General features: G+C 45.5%; 1 protein-coding gene and 1 pseudogene across 1 annotated transcript; both read right to left on the bottom strand.

Annotated features, from left to right (window-relative positions):
* Window positions 1-2837: 2837 nt before the first annotated feature.
* Window positions 2838-4307, bottom strand: LOC111171091 (melanoma-associated antigen B3-like). The gene has a single exon (XM_022566735.3). It carries the CDS (start codon window positions 4301-4303, stop codon window positions 3269-3271), a length of 1035 nt encoding a protein of 344 aa, XP_022422443.2. The 5' UTR covers window positions 4304-4307; the 3' UTR covers window positions 2838-3268.
* Window positions 4308-20774: 16467 nt separating this feature from the next.
* On the bottom strand, window positions 20775-22253 carry LOC149744379 (melanoma-associated antigen B4-like; annotated as a pseudogene).
* Window positions 22254-22747: the final 494 nt, after the last annotated feature.

Raw genomic sequence — 22747 nt, forward strand, 5'->3', positions numbered from 1 at the left:
ATCCCCGAGAAGGATATGAGGTCGTCTCTTCCTGACATTTACACCAGGATCTGTCACGGCAACAGGGAGGATTCTGTGAGGTCTCCGCTGATATGGGTTTGGTGGGCCCTGAACTCTTCTCTCTGCTCACCTTCCTCCTGGCGCACCTTGGAAATCCTATCTCTACTGACCTGAGTTGGCCAACCTCAGGCCAAAGTCTTCACTTTCTCAACCTCTTACGTGGAAATCAGGTTCAGCCACATCTTGCCAAGGCTGTCTGGGGACTCTGAGGGCTGAAGGCAGGGTCAGGAGTCCATGGGACACACTGTTCGGGGGTGGCAGGTGTGCTTCCTTCATTCCTCATTCAGGGTCCTGACCACCACATGTGGCAGAGACTGGGACTCCTCCCTCTACTGACCTGAGCTCATCCTCCTAGGTGGGACTCACAAGTCCCTGAGGACCCTGAAGAGTTAAGTGAGGGCATGCTCAGGCTGACAACTTTGCCTGGCATGTTGCTCTCCCCAGGCCACCCGTAAGGGGCCCTTCATCGTGGCTCCTGTTTCTTGATTAAAGGCTTCCTGGGAAAGGGCCCATCCCTGCAAACTCTTGACTGGTTTCCCTATTGCAAACCCTTCAGAGACTGGGTCTCCGTCCCAGGAGTGATGTGAAGTAGGGAAGTTGTAACGCAAGGCAGGATGGATGTGCTGTCAAAGAAAAAAAATACATTGGTTTTTCCCTTCTCTTTACCAGCAACACGTAGCCTTTTATGTAACCCCTCTTTGAATAGATTGAACTTCCAAATGCGAAGGGCTGTCCAGCACGATTTTCTGAGCCCCTGATCTTTTGAGATCATCTGACTTTGGATATGTAGATGGTCATACTGTGACTAAATATCTTCCTCTGCTTTCTTCACCCTTTTCAACTACTTTGATACGCTTATTGCTGTGCTTATGTATTCCCATCCAGTGTTTTGGGCACAGAGCCCTCCTTTTTATCACCTGAGATATATTTTGTAGTGAGTGAGAAGTAAGGTGAATTAAGGAACACAAAGTTGGCCTCGGGCTGGGAGGAATGGAAAAGTGTGGGCATCAGACTTAGTTAGGCCAGGAGTCTAGTTCCAACACTGTCACTTAACAGCTGTGTGAAACTGAACACATCACCAAACTCTGTGAGCCTCGGTCTTTTCATCTGTGAAATGGGTTTGAGAAGCTCTGCCTTGGGGACTGATAGAATTTATATAATGCCTGTGAAGTGCCTGGCCCATTGCCTGGCCGGTACTGAGACTTTCAAGGATGCCAGTTCTTACTATGATTAATTTGTCCCCTGGAGCTTCAACCCACTACACTGAGATTTAACTTTCAATCCAGGAGATGCCAGAGAATAAGCAGGGCTCTAGGGCAAAGAAACCCCTATCAGGCAAAATCCTGCTTAGCAAGGAAAACTAGTATTTCCCTGTTAGAGTATGTCATTCAAGGTCAACATGAGGTAGACTTCCTCAGTAGATGCAACACGAAGCTCTAAAATGTTTCACGGACCTAAAACTTACCTCCCTCTCAGTTGCCCTTCTTTATAAACCACTCCCACTTTCATTCATTTAACCACCCACGAATATCTACTCCTTGCCTAGAGTTTGCCAAATTACAATCAAGATAACCTAATTTGAATGATTGTTTTTCGTGGAGTGGGCTCTGGCTCCCCCAGCTAGGGCAAAGAGTGCCAGTCCAGTGGCTTCTGGGCATCCCCCCTCAGGGGAGTACCACCCTTATTTCTCAGAAACTCCCTGGAGACATGACAGCGTGAATAAAACATCTAATTTGCATAGTGTTCACCTGCACTGGGACAAGAGCACAGGACACAATCTATTCCTGCCTCAGGTGATTTCTCTCTGATTTACCCACAACCCCAAAGTACAAGGAGACCTCGAAGATATTGCAGGTTTGGTTCCAGACCCCCAAAATAAAGTGAATAGCACAATAAAGCGAGTCACAAGAATTTTTTGGTTTCCCAGTGCTCTTATAAAATTTATGTTTACACTATACCGCAGCCTATTAAGCGTGCAATAGCATTCTGTCAAGGAACAATGTACATGCCTTAATTAAAAAATACCTTGCTGCTAAAAACTGCTAACCATCATCTGAGCCTTCAGCGAGTCCATCTTTTTGCTGGTGGAAGGTGTGAAATATTGTGAGAATTACCAAAATGTGACACAGAGACATGACGTGAGAATACCTTGTTGGAAAAATGGCGCTGAAAGACTTGCTGGAAGCAAGGTTGACACAAACCTTCAATTTGTTAAAAAAGAAAAGAAAAAGCACTATCTGTGAAATACAATAAAGCAAAGCGCAACAAAATGAAGTGTGCCTGTAACTGCTAAGGGCAGTTTCCCATTCCAGGCTTTGTCTTTCAACTGTACGGCCCACCATCTGAGGATCTGGCCCCTGCTCAAAATTATCAGTCTCATCTAGCCCACCACGCACCTAACTTATAATTACCTCCCACTGAAGGACTTACATTTTTCCCAAGGCCCACCACTGCCTTGCATCAGGGAATTTACATTTGACTGCTATCATGTGAAACCACCCCTCTCCTTTCTTATCCTGTCTTTTCATTTGTCCTTTTGGTCTTAGAGTATACATCACCATTTTCTTTATATGATAGCTGCTTCTCGGCTCTATAATTTTATGGTCAGTGGCTAGGTCTTCTTCTTCTCAGCTCTCACAGTACTAGCAAGGAGCCTTCTAAGAGCAGATGCTCAATTAATGTTTGGGGAATAAACGAGCCTGTGAGCACGAGGTCTAATTTATTATGATTTAATTATACATTTTTGAATGAGCCAAGCACATACTGTTATTTCTAATTTTATAAAACAGAGTAAAAGGAATTAGTAAACCAAAGATTGACCATCTTACTTTTTCTATACTATACTACATCCAGTATACTATACTATACTATACTTAACTTTTTCACATTTTCAAGGAATTGCATATTGCAATGCCATGTTATCTTCCACCAAATTACTAAATAAGATGGAAGTTTTCCCAATATGTTTTACAAAACAGCAAAACTCTTATTCTTAAACCTGATAAACAACAGTAAGTATGACTGATGTAATTCATAAACTTACATTCTAACGCTAAATAAAATTTCATTTAGGAGTAACGTTTGAAAAACAGCAAAAAACAAAGACGTATTTCCAAATTCCCCATACAGAACAGGAACACAAAGGTATTATACAGTGTTCCCTCTGTCACACCCAGCCCTACACTACTTGAAATAGTGAATGCTCTCTTCAGCCACAAAGTGCAGAATTTGCCTCAGATTCTGTGTGGGAGGAGCTGGACAGAACACTGGAGCATCCACTGGCTTGGGCTCTCTCCTCCTCATCTTTCAAAGCCTCTTCATACCAAGACTGGAAGGCACTGGGGACGGTGTGATTGACCTTGGCCAGGAACTCCAGGACTTTCATCTTGCTGGTTTCGGCATGGGCTCTCGGGCCCCACAGGAACTCGTAGCGCGCTGGATCACTGTTGGCCACTTGCCGGTATTCCAAATACTTCAGCTTCACCAAATCTTGGGTGATGAGCTTCTTGGGCTCCCCAAATATGAAGTGCCTCTTCCCAGCATAGACTCTCATCTTATTCAGGAACTCCCAGATATTCTCCTCTGTGGCGCAGTTGCCCTTCATGAGGATCACACCCAGGATGTACATCAGGATACCGGTCTTGGGTAACCCGCTGCCACGGCTCACGGTCCCATCGTTGGGGAGAGCCATTTTGCTGACAAAGGTATAAGTATGCTTGGTACGGTCGACCTCCTTTAAGTCAACACCAAATAGCATCTCCATGCTGAAAGAAGCTCTTCTGAGGATCTCAGGGAATCGATTTTGGTACTTCTTATCGATAAGCTTCAGCATATGTGCTTTCCTAACAGGCTTTTTCATTTTATACATGTGCACCAGGAACTGCACCAACACACTCGCTATCCTCCTTAGAGGGCCTTTTTGAGACCGCACGGCGGAGACGGGGGCCTGAGAGGAACTGTGCTTTTTTTTCATTTGGCCTTTGGCTCCTTTGTTTGATCTTGCGGGAGAAACACATGCAGGCTGAGTGGTGGTGGCTAGGGCCCTCTGAGAACTCTTGAGAGTGCTACGTGACTTAGCACCCGGCTTTCTCCGAGTAGTAACCCAAGGAAGAGAAGGACATGAAGACGAGGCGGCTTCCTCCTCAGCTGCAGTGGCCTGAGCACCCGTCAGACCCTGGGTCCCACTTTGGGCCTGGTGGCGTCTCTCACGGGTGCGGAGCTTACTCTTCTGCCCCCGAGGCATGGTGACTGTGGTCAGGGACAAAAGGCAGGAGCGCAGGTAGGACAGTGGGGTGATCTGGCAGAGATGCGAGAGGATGAGAGGGTGTGAGCGCCTACAGCAGGGAGGTACCACCCTGCCTTTAAGAGGGCCGCTCTTCAGGTTTCCATGTGGGTCCTGCTCTACGAACACACAGGACTCCTGTTCTGATCACCCTGTCCTCTAAGAACCCTGTGGAAATAATTAAAGTGAGCCTCAGGCTGCAGCCTGCCAGCCCTGCCTGGTGCTTACTGGGGCTGAGAGCAGCAGTGGGCAATTATCTAGTCCTTGTGGAGCCCCCTCTACTCTGGAGCATTGGGGTCCCCTCAGTTCATATGCAGGACCATCATATCAACTTTGGGCAGGGCCTGGGCCCCCTCCTCTGTGCTGCTCTAAATTTATACCTCAGACCCAGGTCCTCATCTTCCTGGGATACCTTAAGAAGACGTGAAGGGGCACCTCAGCCCAGCACCCCTGCCAGGGGGCACCCACAGCTGACAACTCTATGGGACTCTGTCCTGGGCTCCTTGGGGTCCTCAGTCCTCATTCAGGGTCCTTGCCTTGGCTCTCACCAATCTGATACCATCAGAAATAAAGGAGGGGAAACCCGGGAGCTGTGCAAACAAAGAAGAGAAAGGGAAATCTCTCCCAGCAGCCTCAGGAGCAGCGGATTAAATCTCCACAATCAACTTGATGGACCCCGCATCTGTGGAATACCTGAATAGAGAACGAACCATCCCAAACTGAGGAGCCGTGTGGATGAAAGGCTCCTGGTGCTGCGGCCAGGAGTCAGTGCTGTGCCTCTGAGGTGGGAGAGCCAACTTCAGGACACTGGTCAACAAGAGACCTCCAGGCTCCACATAATATCAAATGGGGAAAATCTCCCAGAGATCTCCATCTCAACACCAGCACCCAGCTTCACTCAACGACCAGCAAGCTACAGTGCTGGACACACTATGCCAAACAACTAGCAAAACAGGTACACAAGCCCACCCATTGGCAGAGAGGCTGCCTAAAATCATAATGAGGCCAAAGACACCCCAAAACACACCACCAGACGTGGAACTGCCCACCAGAAAGACAAGGTCCAGCCTCATCCACCATAACACAGGCACTAGTCCCCTCCACCAGGAAGCCTACACAACCCACTGAACCAACCTTAGCCACTGCGGACAGCCATCAAAAACAATGGGAACTACGAACCTGCAGCCTGCAAAAAGGAGACCCCAAACACAGTAAGATAAGCAGAATGAGAAGACAGAAAAACACACGGCAGATGAAGGAGCAAGATAAAAATGCACCAGACCTAACAAGTGAAGAGGGAATAGGCAGTCTACCTGAAAAAGAATTCACAATAATGACAGTAAAGATGATCCAAAATCTTGGAAATAGAATGGACAAAATGCAAGAAACATTTAACAAGGACCCAGAAGAACTAAAGGTGAAACAAACAATGATGAACAACACAATAAATGAAATGAAAAAGACTCTAGATGGGATCAATAGCAGAATAACTGAGGCAGAAGAACGGATAAGTGACCTGGAAGATAAAATAGTGGAAATAACGACTGCAGAGCAGAATAAAGAAAAAAGAATGAAAAGAACTGAGGACAGTCTCAGAGACCTCTGGGACAACATTAAATGCAACAGCATTCGAATTATAGGGGTTCCAGAAGAAGAAGAGAAAAAGAAAGGGACGGAGAAAATATTTGAAGAGATTATAGTTGAAAACTTCCCTAATATGGGAAAGGAAATAGTTAATCAAGTCCAGGAAGCACAGAGAGTCCCATACAAGATAAATCCAAGGAGAAATACGCCAAGACGCGTATTAATCAAACTGTCAAAAATTAAATACAAAGAAAGCATATTAAAAGCAGCAAGGGGAAAACAACAAATAACACACAAGGGAATCCCCATACGGTTAACAGCTGATCTCTCAGCAGAAACTCTGTAAGCCAGAAGGGAGTGGCAGGACATACTGAAAGTAATGAAGGAGAAAAACCTTCAACCAGGATTACTCTACCCAGCAAGGATCTCATTCAGATTTGATGGAGAAATCAAAACCTTTACAGACAAGCAAATGCTGAGAGAGTTCAGCACCACCAAACCAGCTTTACAACAAACGCTAAAGAAACTTCTCTAGGCAAGAAACACAAGAGAAGGAAAGACCTACAATAACGAGCCCAAAACAATTTAGAAAATGGGAATAGGAACATACATATCGATAATTACTTTAAATGTAAATGGACTAAATGCTCCCACCAAAAGACACAGATTGGCTAAATGGATACAAAAACAAGACCCATATATATGCTGTCTACAAGAGACCCACTTCAGACCTAGAGACACATACAGACTGAAAGTGAGGGGATGGAAAAAGATATTCCATGCAAATGGAAACCAAAAGAAAGCTGGAGTAGCAACTCTCATATCAGACAAAATAGACTTTAAAATAAAGACGATTAGAAGAGACAAAGAAGGACACTACATAATGATCAAGGGATCGATCCAAGAAGAAGATGTAACAATTGTAAATACTTACGCACCCAACATAAGAGCACCTCAATATATAAGGCAAATACTAACAGCCTTAAAAGGGGAAATTGACAGTAACACATTCATAGTAGGGGACTTTAACACCCCACTTTCACCCATGGACAGATCATCCAAAATGAAAATAAATAAGGAAACACAAGCTTTAAATGATACATTAAACAAGATGGACTTAATTGATATTAATAGGACACTCCATCCAAAAACAACAGAATACACATTTTTCTCAAGTGCTCATGGAACATTCTCCAAGATAGATCATATCTTGGGTCACAAATCAAGCCTTGGTAAATTTAAGAAAATTGAAATTGCATCAAGTATCTCTTCCGAACACAACGCCATGAGACTAGACATCAATTACAGGAAAAGATCTGTAAAAAATACAAACACATGGAGGCTAAACAATACACTACTTAATAACAAAGTGATCACTGAAGAAAACAAAGGGGAAATAAAAAAATACCTAGAAACAAATGACAATGGAGACACGACGACCCAAAACCTATGGGATGCAGCAAAAGCAGTTCTAAGAGGGAAGTTTATAGCAATACAAGCCCACCTTAAGAAACAGGAAACAACTCAAATAAACAACCTAACCTTGCACCTAAAGCAATTAGAAAAAGAAGAAAAAAAGAACCGCAAAGTTAGCAGAAGGAAAGAAATCATAAAAATCAGATCAGAAATAAATGAAAAAGAAATGAAGGAAACAATAGCAAAGATCAATAAAACTAAAAGCTGGTTCTTTGAGAAGATAAACAAAACAGATACACCATTAGCTGGACTCATCAAGAAAAAAAGGGAGAAGCCTCAAATCTATAGAATTAGAAATGAAAAAGGAGAAGTAACAACTGACACTGCAGAAATACAAAAGGTCATGAGAGATTACTACAAGCAACTCTATGCCAATAAAATGGACAACCTGGAAGAAATGGGCAAATTCTTAGAAATGCACAACCTGCCAAGACTGAATCAGGAAGAAATAGAAAATATGAACAGACCAATCACAAGCAGTGAAATTGAAACTATGATTAAAAATCTTCCAACAAACAAAAGCCCAGGACCAGATGGCTTCACAGGCGAACTCTATCAAACATTTAGAGAAGAGCTAACACCTATCCTTCTCAAACTCTACCAAAATATAGCAGAGGGAGGAACACTCCCAAATTCATTTTATGAGGCCACCATCACCTTGATACCAAAACCAGACAAGGATGTCACAAAGAAAGAAATCTACAGGCCAACATCACTGATGAACCTAGATGCAAAAATCCTCAACAAAATACTAGCAAACAGAATCCAACAGCACATTAAAAGGATCATACACCATGATCAAGTGGGGTTTATTCCAGGAATGCAAGGATTCTTCAATATACGCAAATCAATCAATGTGATAAACCATATTAACAAACTGAAGGAGAAAAACCATATGATCATCTCAATAGATGCAGAGAAAGCTTTTGACAAAATTCAACACCCATTTATGATAAAAACCCTGCAGAAAGTAGGCACAGAGGGAACTTTCCTCAACATAATAAAGGCCATATATGACAAATCCACAGCCAACATCATCCTCAATGGTGAAAAACTGAAAGCATTTCCACTAAGATCAGGAACAAGACAAGGTTGCCCACTCTCACCACTCTTATTCAATATAATTTTGGAAGTTTTAGCCACAGCAATCAGAGAAGAAAAGGAAATAAAAGGAATCCAAATTGGAAAAGAAGAAGTAAAGCTGTCGCTGTTTGCAGATGACATGATACTATACATAGAGAATCCTAAAGATGCTACCAGAAAACTACTAGAGCTAATCAATGAATTTGGTAAAGTTGCAGCATACAAAATTAATGCACAGAAATCTCTGGCATTCCTATACACTAATGATGAAAAATATGAAAGTGAAATCAAGAAAACACTCCCACTTACCATTGCAACAAAAAGAATAAAATATCTAGGAATAAACCTACCTAAGGAGACACAAGACCTGTATTCAGAAAATTATAAGACACTGATGAGAGAAATTAAAGATGATACAAATAGATGGAGAGACATACCATATTCTTGGATTGGAAGAATCAACATTGTGAAAACGACTCTACTACCCAAAGCAATCTACAGATTCAATGTAATCCCTATCAAACTACCACTGGCATTTTTCACAGAACTAAAACAAAAAATTTCACAATTGGTATGGAAACACAAAAGACCCCGTATAGCCAAAGCAATCTTGAGAACGAAAAACGGAGCCGGAGGAATCAGGCCCCCTGACTTCAGACTATACTACAAAGCTACAGTAATCTAGACAGTATGGTACTGGCACAAAAACAGAAAGATACATCAATGGAACAGGATAGAAAGCCCAGAGATAAACCCACGCACATATGGTCACCTTATCTTTGATAAAGGAGGCAGGAATGTACAGTGTAGAAAGGACAGCCTCTTCAATAAATGGTGCTGGGAAAACTGGACAGGTACGTGTAAAAGTATGAGATTAGATCACTCCCTAACACCATACACAAAAATAAGCTCAAAATGGATTAAAGACCTAAATGTAAGGCCAGAAACTATCAAACTCTTAGAGGAAAACATAGGCAGAACACTCTACGACATAAATCACAGCAAGATCCTTTTTGATCTGCCTCCTAGAGAAATGGAAATGAAAACAAAAATAAACAAACGGGACCTAATGAAACTTCAAAGCTTTTGCGCAGCAAAGGAAACCATAAACAAGACGAAAAGACAACCCTCAGAATGGGAGAAAATATTTGCAAATGAAGCAACTGACAAAGGATTAACTTCCGAAATTTACAAGCAGCTCATGCAGCTCAATAACAAAAAAACAAGCAACCCAATCCAAAAATGGGCAGAAGACCTAAAGAGACTTTTCTCCAAAGAAGATATGCAGACTGCCAACAAACACATGAAAGAATGCTCAACATCATTAATCATTATAGAAATGCAAATCAAAACTACAATGAGATATCATCTCACACCAGTCAGAATGGCCATCATCAAAAAATCTAGAAACAATAAATGCTGGAGAGGGTGTGGAGAAACGGGAACACTCCTGCACTGCTGGTGGGAATGTGAATTGGTTCAGCCACTATGGAGAACAGTACGGAGGTTCCTTAAAAAACTACAAATAGAACTACCATATGACCCAGCAATCCCACTACTGGGCATATACCCTGAGAAAACCATAATTCAAAAAGAGTCATGCACCAAAATGTTCATTGCAGCTCTACTTACAATAGCCCGGAGATGGAAACAACCTAAGTGCCCATCATCGGATGAATGGATAAAGAAGATGTGGCACATATCTACAATGGAATATTGCTCAGCCATAAAAAGAAACGAAACTGAGCTATTTGTAATGAGGTGGATAGACCTAGAGTCTGTCATACAGAGTGAAGTAAGTCAGAAAGAGAAAGTCAAATACCGTATGCTATCACATATATATGGAATTTAAGGAAAAAAATGTCATGAAGAACCTAGGGGTAAGACAGGAATAAAGACACAGACCTACTGGAGAATGGACTTGAGGATATGGGGAGGGGGAAGGGTGAGCTGTGACAAAGCGAGAGAGTGGGTTGGACATATATACACTACCAAACGTAAAATAGATAGCTAGTGGGAAGCAGCCGCATAGCACAGGGAGATCAGCTCGGTGCTTTGTGACCGCCTAGAGGGGTGGGATAGGGAGGGTGGGAGGGAGGGAGACGCAAGAAGGAGGAGATATGGGAACATATGTATATGTATAACTGATTCACTTTGTTATAAAGCAGAAACTAACACACCATTGTAAAGTAATTATACCCCAATAAAGATGTTAAAAAAATAAAAAATAAAGGAGGGCTCACACACACCTGACTTCCATACCTGGGCTACCCAGCGCTGCAAGCAAGGAGGGGGGCACTCTCTGTTGTCTCCTCTGTTTGTGGGTGAGTGGTATCATCACTGTTCTTTCAGGGTCCTCACCCTGACTCCTATAAAGCCCTGGGTCTCTTCCCTCTGCAGAATTGAGGCTATTCAATTAGTCCAACACCCGCACATCTCTGAACTCTCCAGACAAATGAGAAGAGTGCTTCCGCTTGACAGATACTCTTGGTTTCTACTCAGAACACGGGCAGAATTTATGAGACCCTACATTTTAGAGTCGGTGTTCACCTTAGTCCTCACTCAGGTCTCCGACCCGAACTCTGTGTAGGACTTAGGACTCCTCCCACCAATAACCTGGGTAGTCCAGCCTCAGAGCAAAGCCCTCAATTCCCTGAGTCCCTAGAGGGGGAAGTCAGGGTCCTACATATATGACTACCCCTGGCTGGAGCCTCCCACAAGTGTAGGGGCGCTGCTTTGTGATGCCACCCCTAAATGGGGAGAGGCCCCCTCATCAGTATTTAGGGCCCTCACCTTCACCTCAGTTAGGACCTAGGTATCCTCCATCTGCAAGATGGAGCTACTCCCTAGACCAAGGCCCTCCCAGCCCCGAGACATCTCAGGCAGAACTCAGTTTGATGGCTCTGTTGGGGCTTCCCAGGGCCTACAGCAGCAGCGAGACTTAGTGCAGTTTGTTATGGGCCGAGTGGCACCTCTCACTCCCCACTCAAAGTCTTCACCTTGACTCCAGACCAGTACTGGGAATTTCCTCTTGGCCGGCCGGAGGCATGGCCCTCAGATGAAAGTTCTCACTTCCTGGAACCTCTGAAGCCGAAGTCAGGATGACTCACATCCGGCCACAACTACTCAGGGTCTCTGACAGCTGACAGCAGGGGCGGGGGTCTGTGGTACTCCAGTGTTCTGGAGCCGGTGGTCCCTAGGTCCTACATACAGGGTGCCCATCTTGGAATCTGTCAGAGCCTGGGACTTCTCCCTTTACTGAACTGTGCCCACAAGCTTCACCTCCTTGAGCTCCTGGGGGTGGGGGGGGAAGTCTGGGCCTGCTATATACGACCACCCCGGCCTGGAGGCTCCGGGAACTGAGTGCATGGGTGCGGCTTTGTTGCCATCTCTACGCTCTCATTAGCACTCAGGCCCCGCCCCTCCCCCCGCCCCCCACCCCACCCCCCGCCTTGACTTCAGTCAGGGCCTAGGTTTCCTTGATTTACAGAATCAGGAAATTCTCTCTTAGATTAAGGCTTTCCCCCTTGAGAATTTCCAGGCAGAACTCAGCCTAACAGCTTTTCGGGAACCTTCCACTTTCGATCACAGAGGCGCGATTTGTGGGGGTCACCTTTGTTACGGGAGGGGGGGAAGGATGCCTTGGGTCCGCATTCAGGTCCTCACCTCGACTGCAGGTCAGTCCTGGGAATCCGCCCTTGGCCGAACAAAACGCCGTGAACAACCGTCCAGCTCCTTGCCCCCGGAGCGGAAGTGTGGGAGCCACTACCGGCTGCGGCTGCGTCGTGTGGGGTTCCAACGGCTGACGGGACGCGCGGGGCTCTATGGGATCCCGGGGTTCAGAGGTCAGCCGTCCCATGATCCTCCCTCGCGGGCCTCTCCGTGCCATCTATTAGAGCCCGTGACCCCTCCCTCTGTGGTCCCGAGTCCTTCAGCCTCCAAACAAAGCCCTCACCTCCCCGAGTCCCTAGTGGGGAAGGCAGGGCGTTGCTCTGACCATCTCTGCCTGACAAGAGGGGCGCCACCCCGTGAGCCTCCCTCCTTGGGAGAGAGACGCTCTCATTAGCACTGAGGTCCTCACCTTGACCCTGGTTTGCCTGGTTATGGCCAAGACCCCTTCCCTTGCAGAACTGGGACCTGATCCTGATAGACAAAGCTCTTCCCTCGCCGAGACCAGACAGACAGAAATGAGGAGGCTTCTCATCCCTATGGCTCTGCCTGGGGCCCCTCATGGTTAAGAATGGGGGCAGGGGTCTGTAAAGCCCCCTCATTTGTGGGTCTAGTGATACCCTCTTTCCTCACTCAGGGGCCCCACCATACTCCTGGCCAGTCCCGGGACCGGATCCTCCCTGACCCTCCAACCTGAGCTTCTCCCTCTACTGAACTGAGGCTGTTCTTCTTAGACCAAGACTTTGACCTCACTGAAAACTATGAGACTTACAAGAGAGGATGCCCTGCCTGGGCATTCTAGGTCTGAGAGCACGTTTGGGCAGGTCTCTGAATGACCTATATTTTGGCGTGGTTGTCTCTCCAGTCCTCACTCATTTCGGGGGGGGGGGGAGGTGGTGTTCCTTTTGTCTATCTCTTGGATTAAAAGGTTCCTGGGGAATGCCACATCCCTGCAAACTCTTGAGCAGCGTACCTAATGCAAACCTTGTAGTTTCATGTCCCAGACTTGACGTGAGATGGGGAAAATGCAACATAAGGCAGGGGGCCCAGGACAGGGGTGGGCTCCCAGAGAAAAATAATGCTCTTCTGTCCTTTTCAATAGCCAGAGTTAGCCTCTTCTGTGACTTGTTTTAATTGATTTATAGGCATACCTCTTTTTATCGTATTTCACTTAATCATGCTTCACAGATATTGTTTTATTACGAATTGTAAGTTTGTGGTTACCGTGCATTGAACATGTGAATGGGTGCCGTTTTCCCAACATCATGTGTTCACGTGGGGTCCCTGTGCCACATTTTGTTAATTCTTGAAATATTTTAAACTTTTTCATTATTTTCTTATGGTTCTCTGCTCAGTTATCTTTGTTATTCTTGTAACTGTTTTTGTTTTTTGTTTGTTTGTTTTTTGCGGTACGCGGGACTCTCACTGTTGTGGTCTCTCCCGTTGCAGAGCACAGGCTCCGGACACGCAGGCTCAGCGGCCATGGCTCACGGGCCCAGCCGCTCCGTGGCATGCGGGATCTTCCCGGACCGGGGCACAAACCTGTGTCCCCTGCGGCAGGCGGACTCTCAACCACTGCGCCACCAGGGAAGCCCACTGTTTTGTATTTTTAAATTAAGATGTGTACATTTTTTTTAGACACTGTCTAGTAAGTGTACAATAGGATTAACAACTTTTATAAGCACTGGGAAACCCAAAATTTCGTGCGATTTACTTTATTGCAATATTCGCATTATTGTGGTGACCTAGAACCCAACCCACAGCGTCTGAGATATGCGCATATTTCTAAAGGAAAGGAGCTGTCCACGATGGTTTTGTGCTTCCCCTGATTGAGGTTATGTGACACTGCATATAGAGACGATCCTGTTGTCACTGAGCAGCATCTGTTTCTTCTCCTTATTCCTGTTCCTCCTTCTTATTCCTAACTGGCATTTACTGAGGTATTCTTCAATGCTTTGGATAGATTCGGATCCCGTTCTTTAGCCACACAGTCCTTATCTTTATCCCAAGATACATTTGAGTGTCAAGGAATATAAGCTCTGCTTTAGGCCAAGAGGAGTATAACAGTGTGAGATCTAGAGGAATTCAGACCAGGAGTCTAGTCCCAGGCCTGTCATTTACTAGTGTTACCCAGCAAGGGCTCACTGCCTGACATGCATAGAAGCCAATACTATCGCACTGCCTTCTGAGATAAAAACTTTTTTCCGGGACTTCCCTGGTGGTGCAGTGGTTAAGAATCTGCCTGCCAATGCAGGGGACATGCAAGAGGGAAGAGATATGGGGCTATATGTATATGTATAGCTGATTCACTTTGTTATAAAGCAGAAACTAACACACCATCGTAAAGCAATTATACTCCAATAAAGATGTTTAAAAAATGTGTTGAAAAAGAAAATGACACAAATGAACTTATTTACAAAACAGAAACAGACTTACAGATATCGAAAACAAACTTATGGTTACCAAAGGGGAAACGTGGGGCGGGGGGGAATGGATAAATCAGGAGCTTGGGATTAACACGCCCACTACTATATATAAGACAGATAACCAACGAGGACCTACTGTATAGCACAGGGGACTCTGCTCAATATTCTGTGATAACCTGTATGAGAAAAGAATCTGAAAATGAACGAATATACGTATATGTGTGACTGAATCACTTTGCTGTACACCTAAAACTAACACATTGTAAATCAACTATACTCCAGTAAAATAAAATAAAAAATACCATGTGATCCAGCAATCCCACTCCTGTGCACATATCCATTGAAAACCATAATTTGCAAAGGTACACGCACCCCAATGTTCACTGCAGCACTATTTGCAACAGCCAAGACATGGAAGCAACCTAAATGTCCATCGACAGAGGAATGGATAAAAACTACGTGGTACATATATACAACGGAATATTACTCAGTCATAAAAAAAGAAAGAAAGAATGCCATCTGCAGCAACGTGGACGGACCTAGAGATTATCACACTAAGTGAAATAAGTCAGACAGAAAGACAAATATCATATATCACTCACATGTGGAATCTAATTTTTAAAAATGACACAAATGAACTTACTTACAAAACAGAAACAGACTTACAGATATCGAAAACAAACTTATGGTTACCAAAGGGGAAACGTGGGGCGGGGGGGAATGGATAAATCAGGAGCTTGGGATTAACATACACACTGCTATATATAAGACAGATAACCAACGAGGACCTACTGTGTAGCACAGGGGACTCTGCTCAATATTCTGTGATAATCTGTATGAGAAAAGAATCTGAAAATGAACGAATATATGTATATGTATAACTGACTCACTTTGCTGTACACCTGAAACTAACACAACATTGTAAATCAACTATTCTCCAATAAAGCAACAAAAAAACAAAAAAGGAATATACACGTGTAACACCACCTCCGGGCAATCATCTTAGGCATGGGTGAAAAACCCCATCACCCTGTAAAGCAAGGTTTCCAGTCCAGGAGCAAGGTCTTTTATCTCCTGAGTCAGAGGACCCTCATTAATGTCAATCAGGTTTAATAAAGTTTTGCCACAGTCATCCAATAGCCAACTCCCATTAGCCAATCCTGACAGATATAACAGTCAGACCTGAACAAACATAGGCAAACAAATCCAAAGGCCTGGGACTTTAACCCAATCCTTTGAGTACCTCAGCAGCTGTAACCTTTTGTACTGTCTCTCTTAGGGTGGGACTCTAGCCCACGATCCTAGCCTTAGGACTCTAACCTGGACTCTATCCCGAGCAAAAAAAACTCCCCCAGGCAGGACTCTAACCCACAATTCCGCTGAGATTATTAGACAATTTAGGTACAGGCACATTTTAACAAGGTTACTCACCCAAAAGACGTCTGATCCAGGAGCTGTTTCTTTTCTCAAAAGTGAAAGTAGCCCGAGGAGCCTCGAGTGCCATGGCGGGGAAGCAGGAACCCAAGAGCCGACCTTCTAGACAAATTCAGTCTAGGCGGGCTACTCAAGGTTGGTGCTGAGGGCCCACTCTCTGCCAGGGGCTACAGTGCCTCAGGCAGGCGGTCACAAGACCTAAATCTCACCTGGGTTGCCAAAACTTACTGAACAAGGGCTCACCGTACTGTGTGCACAGAAGCCAACACTATGGCAACAGTTTTTGAGAAAAGAGCTTTACTGCAAAGCCGACTAACACAGGAGACAAGTCTCTCAAATCTCACCTCAAGCCAGAGGTCTGGGTGAAATTTAAGGGGTCAGGGTAATTTCAAACTTGGAAGCTAATTGGCTAGTCTTGAATTAGTCCATATAAGCTACTCATGCGGCTGGAGGCCAGATTTTCCTTAATTGAAGGATTGTCACGGGCTCTCCAGGCAACATTTCTATTCTCTGAGTTCTGCAGACTGAAGATCTTGGTTCCAGGGTCATCCTGGGGTCATGGGTTGCTTCTTGGAGATGTGCAGTTCTGTCTCTGTAAAATAACACAAGGTTTGATTAATCAACAACCTATTTAAGGAGGCAAAACCAGTTTAAGCTGATCAACTGTTTTACGTGCTGTTTCACTAGCCCTGTGAGCTTGAGCACATTAACCAAACAGCAAGACAAAGAAGTCGCAATTAACTAAAATGCTGCCTAGCAAGGACAATCATGTAATATCCACACCAGAGGATATAATACATAATGCGCTTGTGGGAGAATCTTTCCTAGCTGGAAACAACTCAAAGTCCTTAGAATTTTTGTCACTGACCAGTATCTTCCCTACCAGCTACCCTTTCTTCTAAATAACCATTATTTCCACTTATTTAACTACCAACAAAAATCTAGAACTTGCCTAGAATTTGCCAAATTACACACAAGATAGAATAATTGAGTACGCTTTTAATGGCGAGGTCTCTGGCCCCCCCAACCCAGGGCAAAGACTGCCAGCCCAGTGGATTCTGGATTCTCTGAGGCCCTCCATCTGAGGCTCTGGCCGGCTCACCACTCCCACAGTCTCATCTAGCCCACCAGGCAACCTCACTTAAAATTACTTCTCACTGAAGGCTTTGCATTTTCCTAAGGCGCCAAACTGCCTTGCCTCAGGCCATTTACACTTGATTGCTTTCAGCTCCAACTGCCTGCCCTCTTTAACCCTACTTTTTACTTGTTCTTTAGGTCATAGAGTGCATCCCACCATCTTTTTATATAATAGCAGCTCCTAGACTCCAAAATTCAATGGGCAGGGGCTAGACCTTCTTTTTGTGGTGGTTGTTGTTTGGGGGCTTTTTTTCGGGGGTGGCGGGGGGAAGCATCCACAGTACTAGTATGATGCCTTCCAAAGAGCTCATTCTCAATTAATGATTGGGAAATTAAAAAGGAGTAAGCATGTGGCCTAATCCATTAAAATTTAATTTCTCTTACATTCCTGAATAATCTAAGCAAATCCAGGTGTATGACTTCCACTTTTACAAGAAGAAACATGAGAAGGATTTAGGCAAACCACAAATTGACGATCTTTCCCTTATTTATAGTCTTTCTTTCGGCCTTTATTGATTAAATATAAGGTACCTACTGTATACTATGCACTATGCTCAGACTACAACCCCAAACAAAACAAAATATGAGCTTTTTTTTTGCGGTACGCGGGCCTCTCACTGTTGTGGCTTCTCCCGTCGCAGAGCTCAGGCTCGGGACGCGCAGGCTCAGCGGCCATGGCTCACGGGCCCAGCCGCTCCGCGGCATGTGGGATCTTCCCGGACAGGGGCATGACCCCGTGTCCCCTGCATCGGCAGGCAATTCCTACTGCAGAAATATAAAAGAGCCCATTATGAAGGTAGACATGCTGAAGGTTGTCAACAAAATGTACAGGGAACAATTCCCTGAGATCCTAAGGAGAGTCACTGAGCACATTGGTTTTTAATGAGGTTCCTTACCTCCATGAGAGCTCTGGGAGGACGTGAGTATGACGCATCATGTCACCATGCCTAAGTGACATAGCCTCAGGTCTGACAACAGGGACAGTGCTCTATGTGGTCCCCTTCTTTCTGGGAGAGATCCTTTCATTGTCAGTCAGTGTCATCATGTTGACTCCTGTTAGGAGCTGGGTACCCTTCCTCTGCTGAATGAGGCCTCCCCCATCAGTCCAAGGACTTTAAGTCCCTGAAACCATCCTCCTTCAGGCAATAAGGGATAAACTTAGTCTGAAAGCCCTGTCTATTGCCTCCCCATGCCAACTACAGACGCGGGACTTTCTAAGGATGTATCTGTAACAGGGTAGTTGGTTGCCACACTCCTCATACAGGACTTTTACTTTGACAGTGTCACGCCTGGGATTCCACTCTCTGCTGAACAGCCAGCCTATAAACCAAGGCCCTCCCCTCCCTGACACCCTCCAGGCAGAAGTCAGGGGGCACTTGACCGTGCCAGCTCTTGCCTATGCCTCCCAGGGCTAACAGCAGAGGAGGGGCTAAGTGTAGCCCTGACAGTGGTGGACTGAGTGGTCCCCATGTCCACAGACAGGGTCTTCGCTATGACTCTGCACACTTCCTGGGACTCCATTCTCTGCTGATCTAAGGCTGAGGGCTCTGCTGATCCCCAGAGTCCCCACCTTCCCGCGACCTGAGTTGAAAGTGTTAGTCACAAGCAGCCAGGACTGTTCTGGACCTCAGGGGGCTGCCAAAGGGGATGGGACTTTATGGGGTCCTACTGTTCTGGCTGGGTCTTTATTCAGGTTTATCACTGTCATTTCTGTGAGAGACTCACACTCTCTCCTCTACCAACCTGAGAACTCCGCCCTTAGACAAATTTCTTATGGCCCCAAGAAGCCTGAAGAATAAGTGAGGGTACGGTGAGCCTAACAGGTCTGCCTGAGACCCTCTGTGTCTGATAGCAGACAGGACTGGTGTCCCAATGACCACCCCCCAATATTCTGGGCTTTGGTCTCCTCAGTCCTCCTACACGGGGCCCTCATCTTGCTTTCTATCTCTTGGATTAAAGCCTGCTTAGGAAATTCCACATCTCTGCAAACTCTTGAGCAGTTTTCGCTCTGCAAACCTTACAGAGAATGGGTCCCCGGCCCAGGAGTAATGTGAGATGGGGAAGCTGTAGCACAAGGCAGGAGTCCCAGAACAGGTGGTGGTAGCCTGTCAGGGAAAAAAAGTACACTGATCTAGTCTATCTCATCAGCCAGATGAAGATTCCCACGTCACTTCTGTTCTGATAGATTTACTTTCTACAGGGAAGAGACTGTGAGGATGATTTTGAGAGCCCCTAGCCTTTTGAGGTTATCTAACATCGCAAATGTAGATGCTTATACTGTCAGCGAATATTGTCTCTTTCATTTATTTATTTATACCTCTCAAATATTTTGGTATTCTTACTGCTCTGGCTACGTATTCCAATCCAGTAGTTTGAGCACAAGGCCATTCTTTCTATCACCTAAGACAAAGTTTGAAGTACTGAGAAAACAACTGAAATGAAAGACACAGGATGTGTCTCAGGGTAGGAGGAGGAGAACAGTACGAGCTCTACAGTAATTTAGACCAGGAGTCTAGTCCCACCCCTGTCATTTACTAGCCTTATGAAATTTGGCACATTACCAAACTCTAACTCTATGAGCCTCAGGATCTTCGCTGTGAAGTGAGTTTGATAAGACCTGTCTTGTAGGACTGGTGGAATATATGTAATGTATGGAAAGCATCTGTCACTGTGCCTGTCTTGTATTGAGACGTTAGGGAATGGCAGTTATTACTATGATTATCTTGACCTCAGACGTTACCATCGATCCAGCTGGGATTTTTTTTTTTTTTTTTTTTTTTTTTTACATCTAAGATATGTCAGAGAATATGCAGCATTCTAGCCGGAAAAAATCCTCCCAATCAGCCAAAATTCTGCTTTTAACAATGAAAACTAAGGAATATGTTCTCTCCACCCTCTCTTTACCCTGCTTTTTTACTTGCTCTTCTTGAAGTAGAGAGTATCTCACCCTTTTCCATACAATAATAGCTTCTCTGAGAAACTGTAATTGCATGGGCAGAGGCTAGGACTTTTTTGATTAAACATCCCCAGTACGAGCACAGAGACTTCTTAAGAGCAGATGCTCAGTTAATGTTTGTGTAAAATAAGAGTCATGAACAAATCATTTGCTATAATTTGTATTCTCAAACATTCTTGAAAACCATAAGCAAATCCAGTATATATCTTTTAAATTTACAAAAGAAAGACTAAATGGAGTAAGGCAAACCAAGAATTGATCAACTTTGACTTTAGCTCTCTAGCTGTCTTATCTATCTTATCTCTCCATCTAGCTACTACCTAGCTATCTTCTGATCCTATTTTAGCGTGGTGTTCTTTCATGTTTCCAAGGATATTCTTATCCTAAAGTGATGTTATTCCTGTTCTGGGCCACAAAAGTGATTTAAGGATTTCCAATTTGTATTTCAAAAAACAAAATTCTTACTCCTAAATCTGACAAACAGCAATAAGTGTGTGATCCATGTCATTCATATACTTATATTCTGAATCTAAATAAACTTTCTGTTGAAAGGAACACCAATTAAAAATGCAGGAAAAAAGTCAACAAGTTATTTAAGCATATCAGGAACACTGGTTAACAGGCTTTTCCTACCACAAAGTGAAGAATGGGTGGGCTTCAGACCTCACTAGGGGTGTGAGGAGAGGCTGGATGTGGCCCTGGAACGCGCACGGCAGTGGCAGTAGTGCCAGCCCTGGCTGCAGCCCTGGCTCGGGCTCTCTCTCCCTCATCTCTCAAAGCCTCTTCATTGTGGGGTGGGAAGGCAGTGGGGACCGTATCATGGATCTTGGCCAGAACCTCCAGCACTTTCACCTTGCTGGTTTCAGCGCGGGCTCTCGGGCCCCACAGGAACTCAGAGCATGGCGGACCGCTGCTGGGCACCTGGCGGTACTCCAGGCACCTTTCCTGCACCAAATCTTCTGTGATAAGCTTCCTGGGCTCCACCAAGATGAAGTGCCTCCTTCCATCAAACACACCCAAAATATTCAGGAATTCCCAGATCTCCTCCTCAGAGGCGCGGTCGCCATGCAAGAAGATCACACCGAGGAGAGGCATCAGGAGCCCATTCTTCCGAAACCGCCCGCCACTGCTCCGACGCCCATCATCGGTGAGATCTAGCTTGCCGACAAGGGCATAGGAATGACTGTTGGCCTTGACTTCCTTCAATTCTAGGCCAAAGACCAGCTCCATGCACTCGGAGGCTCTCCTGGGGATCTCGGGGAAGTGCTCCCTATACCTTTTGTTGACAATCTTCAGCTTTTCTCCCTTTTTAATGGGCTCCTTTATCTTATATTTATACAGCATGAACTGCACCAACATCCCTGCCTTCCTGGTTACAAGATCCTTTCCAGGATCACTGGAGGCTGAGGCCTGGGAGGAATTTTTACTTTCCTCAACTTGGCCCTTGGCACGTACATCATATCCTGGGCATGAAACCCCTGCATCACGAGAGCTAGTGGCTGGGGCTCCCTGAGGCTCCTGGCGAGTGCCAGCAGCAGCGGAGCTCGGGGGAGTACCCTGAGAAACAGAAGCGGGTGAGGAAGTGGCCTCTTCTACCCCTGCTGTGGTGGCCTGAGCATGAAGACCCTGGGTCTCACCTCTGTTACGGCGGCGTTCCTCACGAGCACGGAGCTTACTCTTCTGACCACGAGGCATGGTGGCTGTGGTCAGGGACAGCAGACAGGAGTGTGGGCCAATGACAGGTGATTTGGACACCTGGAGGCTGGAGAATGAGATGACGTGAGCACCTTAAAGTAGGGAGATTCCACCTTGGCTTTATCAAAGGCTGCCTCTGCAAGCTTCCTTGAGGGCACTGCTCTGGGAACCCACAAGGTTCCTGTTTTCCCGGTCAGCCTGTCCTCCCAGAATCCCATAGAGGAACCACAGAGGCCTTAGAGTTTTACTCTGCATCCTATCAGCCCTGCCTTGGATTTACTCAGGTGACAACAGGTGCTGGCAGTGGGGTCCTCTCGGTTCATCTTCAATATTATCATGTCAGGTCTCGGCAGAGCCTGGGCACCCTCCCCGCTGCTACTCTTCAGCTGACACCTCAAACCTCCCTGCGATCCAGGAGAAGGAAGTGAAGGGGTGCCTCAGTCCACCTCCCTGCCAGGGGACACCAGAGCCGCGAGCTCAGTAGGGTCCTTTCTATCCTGAGTTCGTCGCGATCATCATTCAAGGTCCTCACCTTGGCTCCTTAAAAGGCTTGGCACCACTCTCCATTTGCTGACTCGCGGATGCACCTTCAGACTAAGGACCTCACCTCTCTTAGACGTGATATAAAGAAGTGAAGCAGACGCTCTACCTGACAGTCCTTCCCAGAGATTTCTTGGGCTGAAATCCAAGCGTTGGGCTGGACACTTTGAGTCCTCACTCAGGTTCCTCAGTTGGGCTCCTGGTAGAGAAGCTCAACTTTTGCCTGAATTGATGCCTATATGACAGTAAGAGCCAACCAGCCTGTGTCCCAATAGGAGGAAGTGAAGATGACCGTATCTAACTAAACGTGGTCTCCCAAGAATGAAAGCTGTTGCAGGCAGGTTGAAGTCCTTGTGGTCCCACACAAGATCCCAATTCAAGGTCTAAATGTGCCTCCTGATAGGG

This window comes from Delphinapterus leucas, chromosome X (genome assembly GCF_059928025.1).
Source record: "Delphinapterus leucas isolate spDelLeu-1000000601 "Yukka" chromosome X, BTC_Dleu_Yukka2, whole genome shotgun sequence".
NCBI classification, from domain to species: Eukaryota; Metazoa; Chordata; class Mammalia; order Artiodactyla; family Monodontidae; genus Delphinapterus; species Delphinapterus leucas.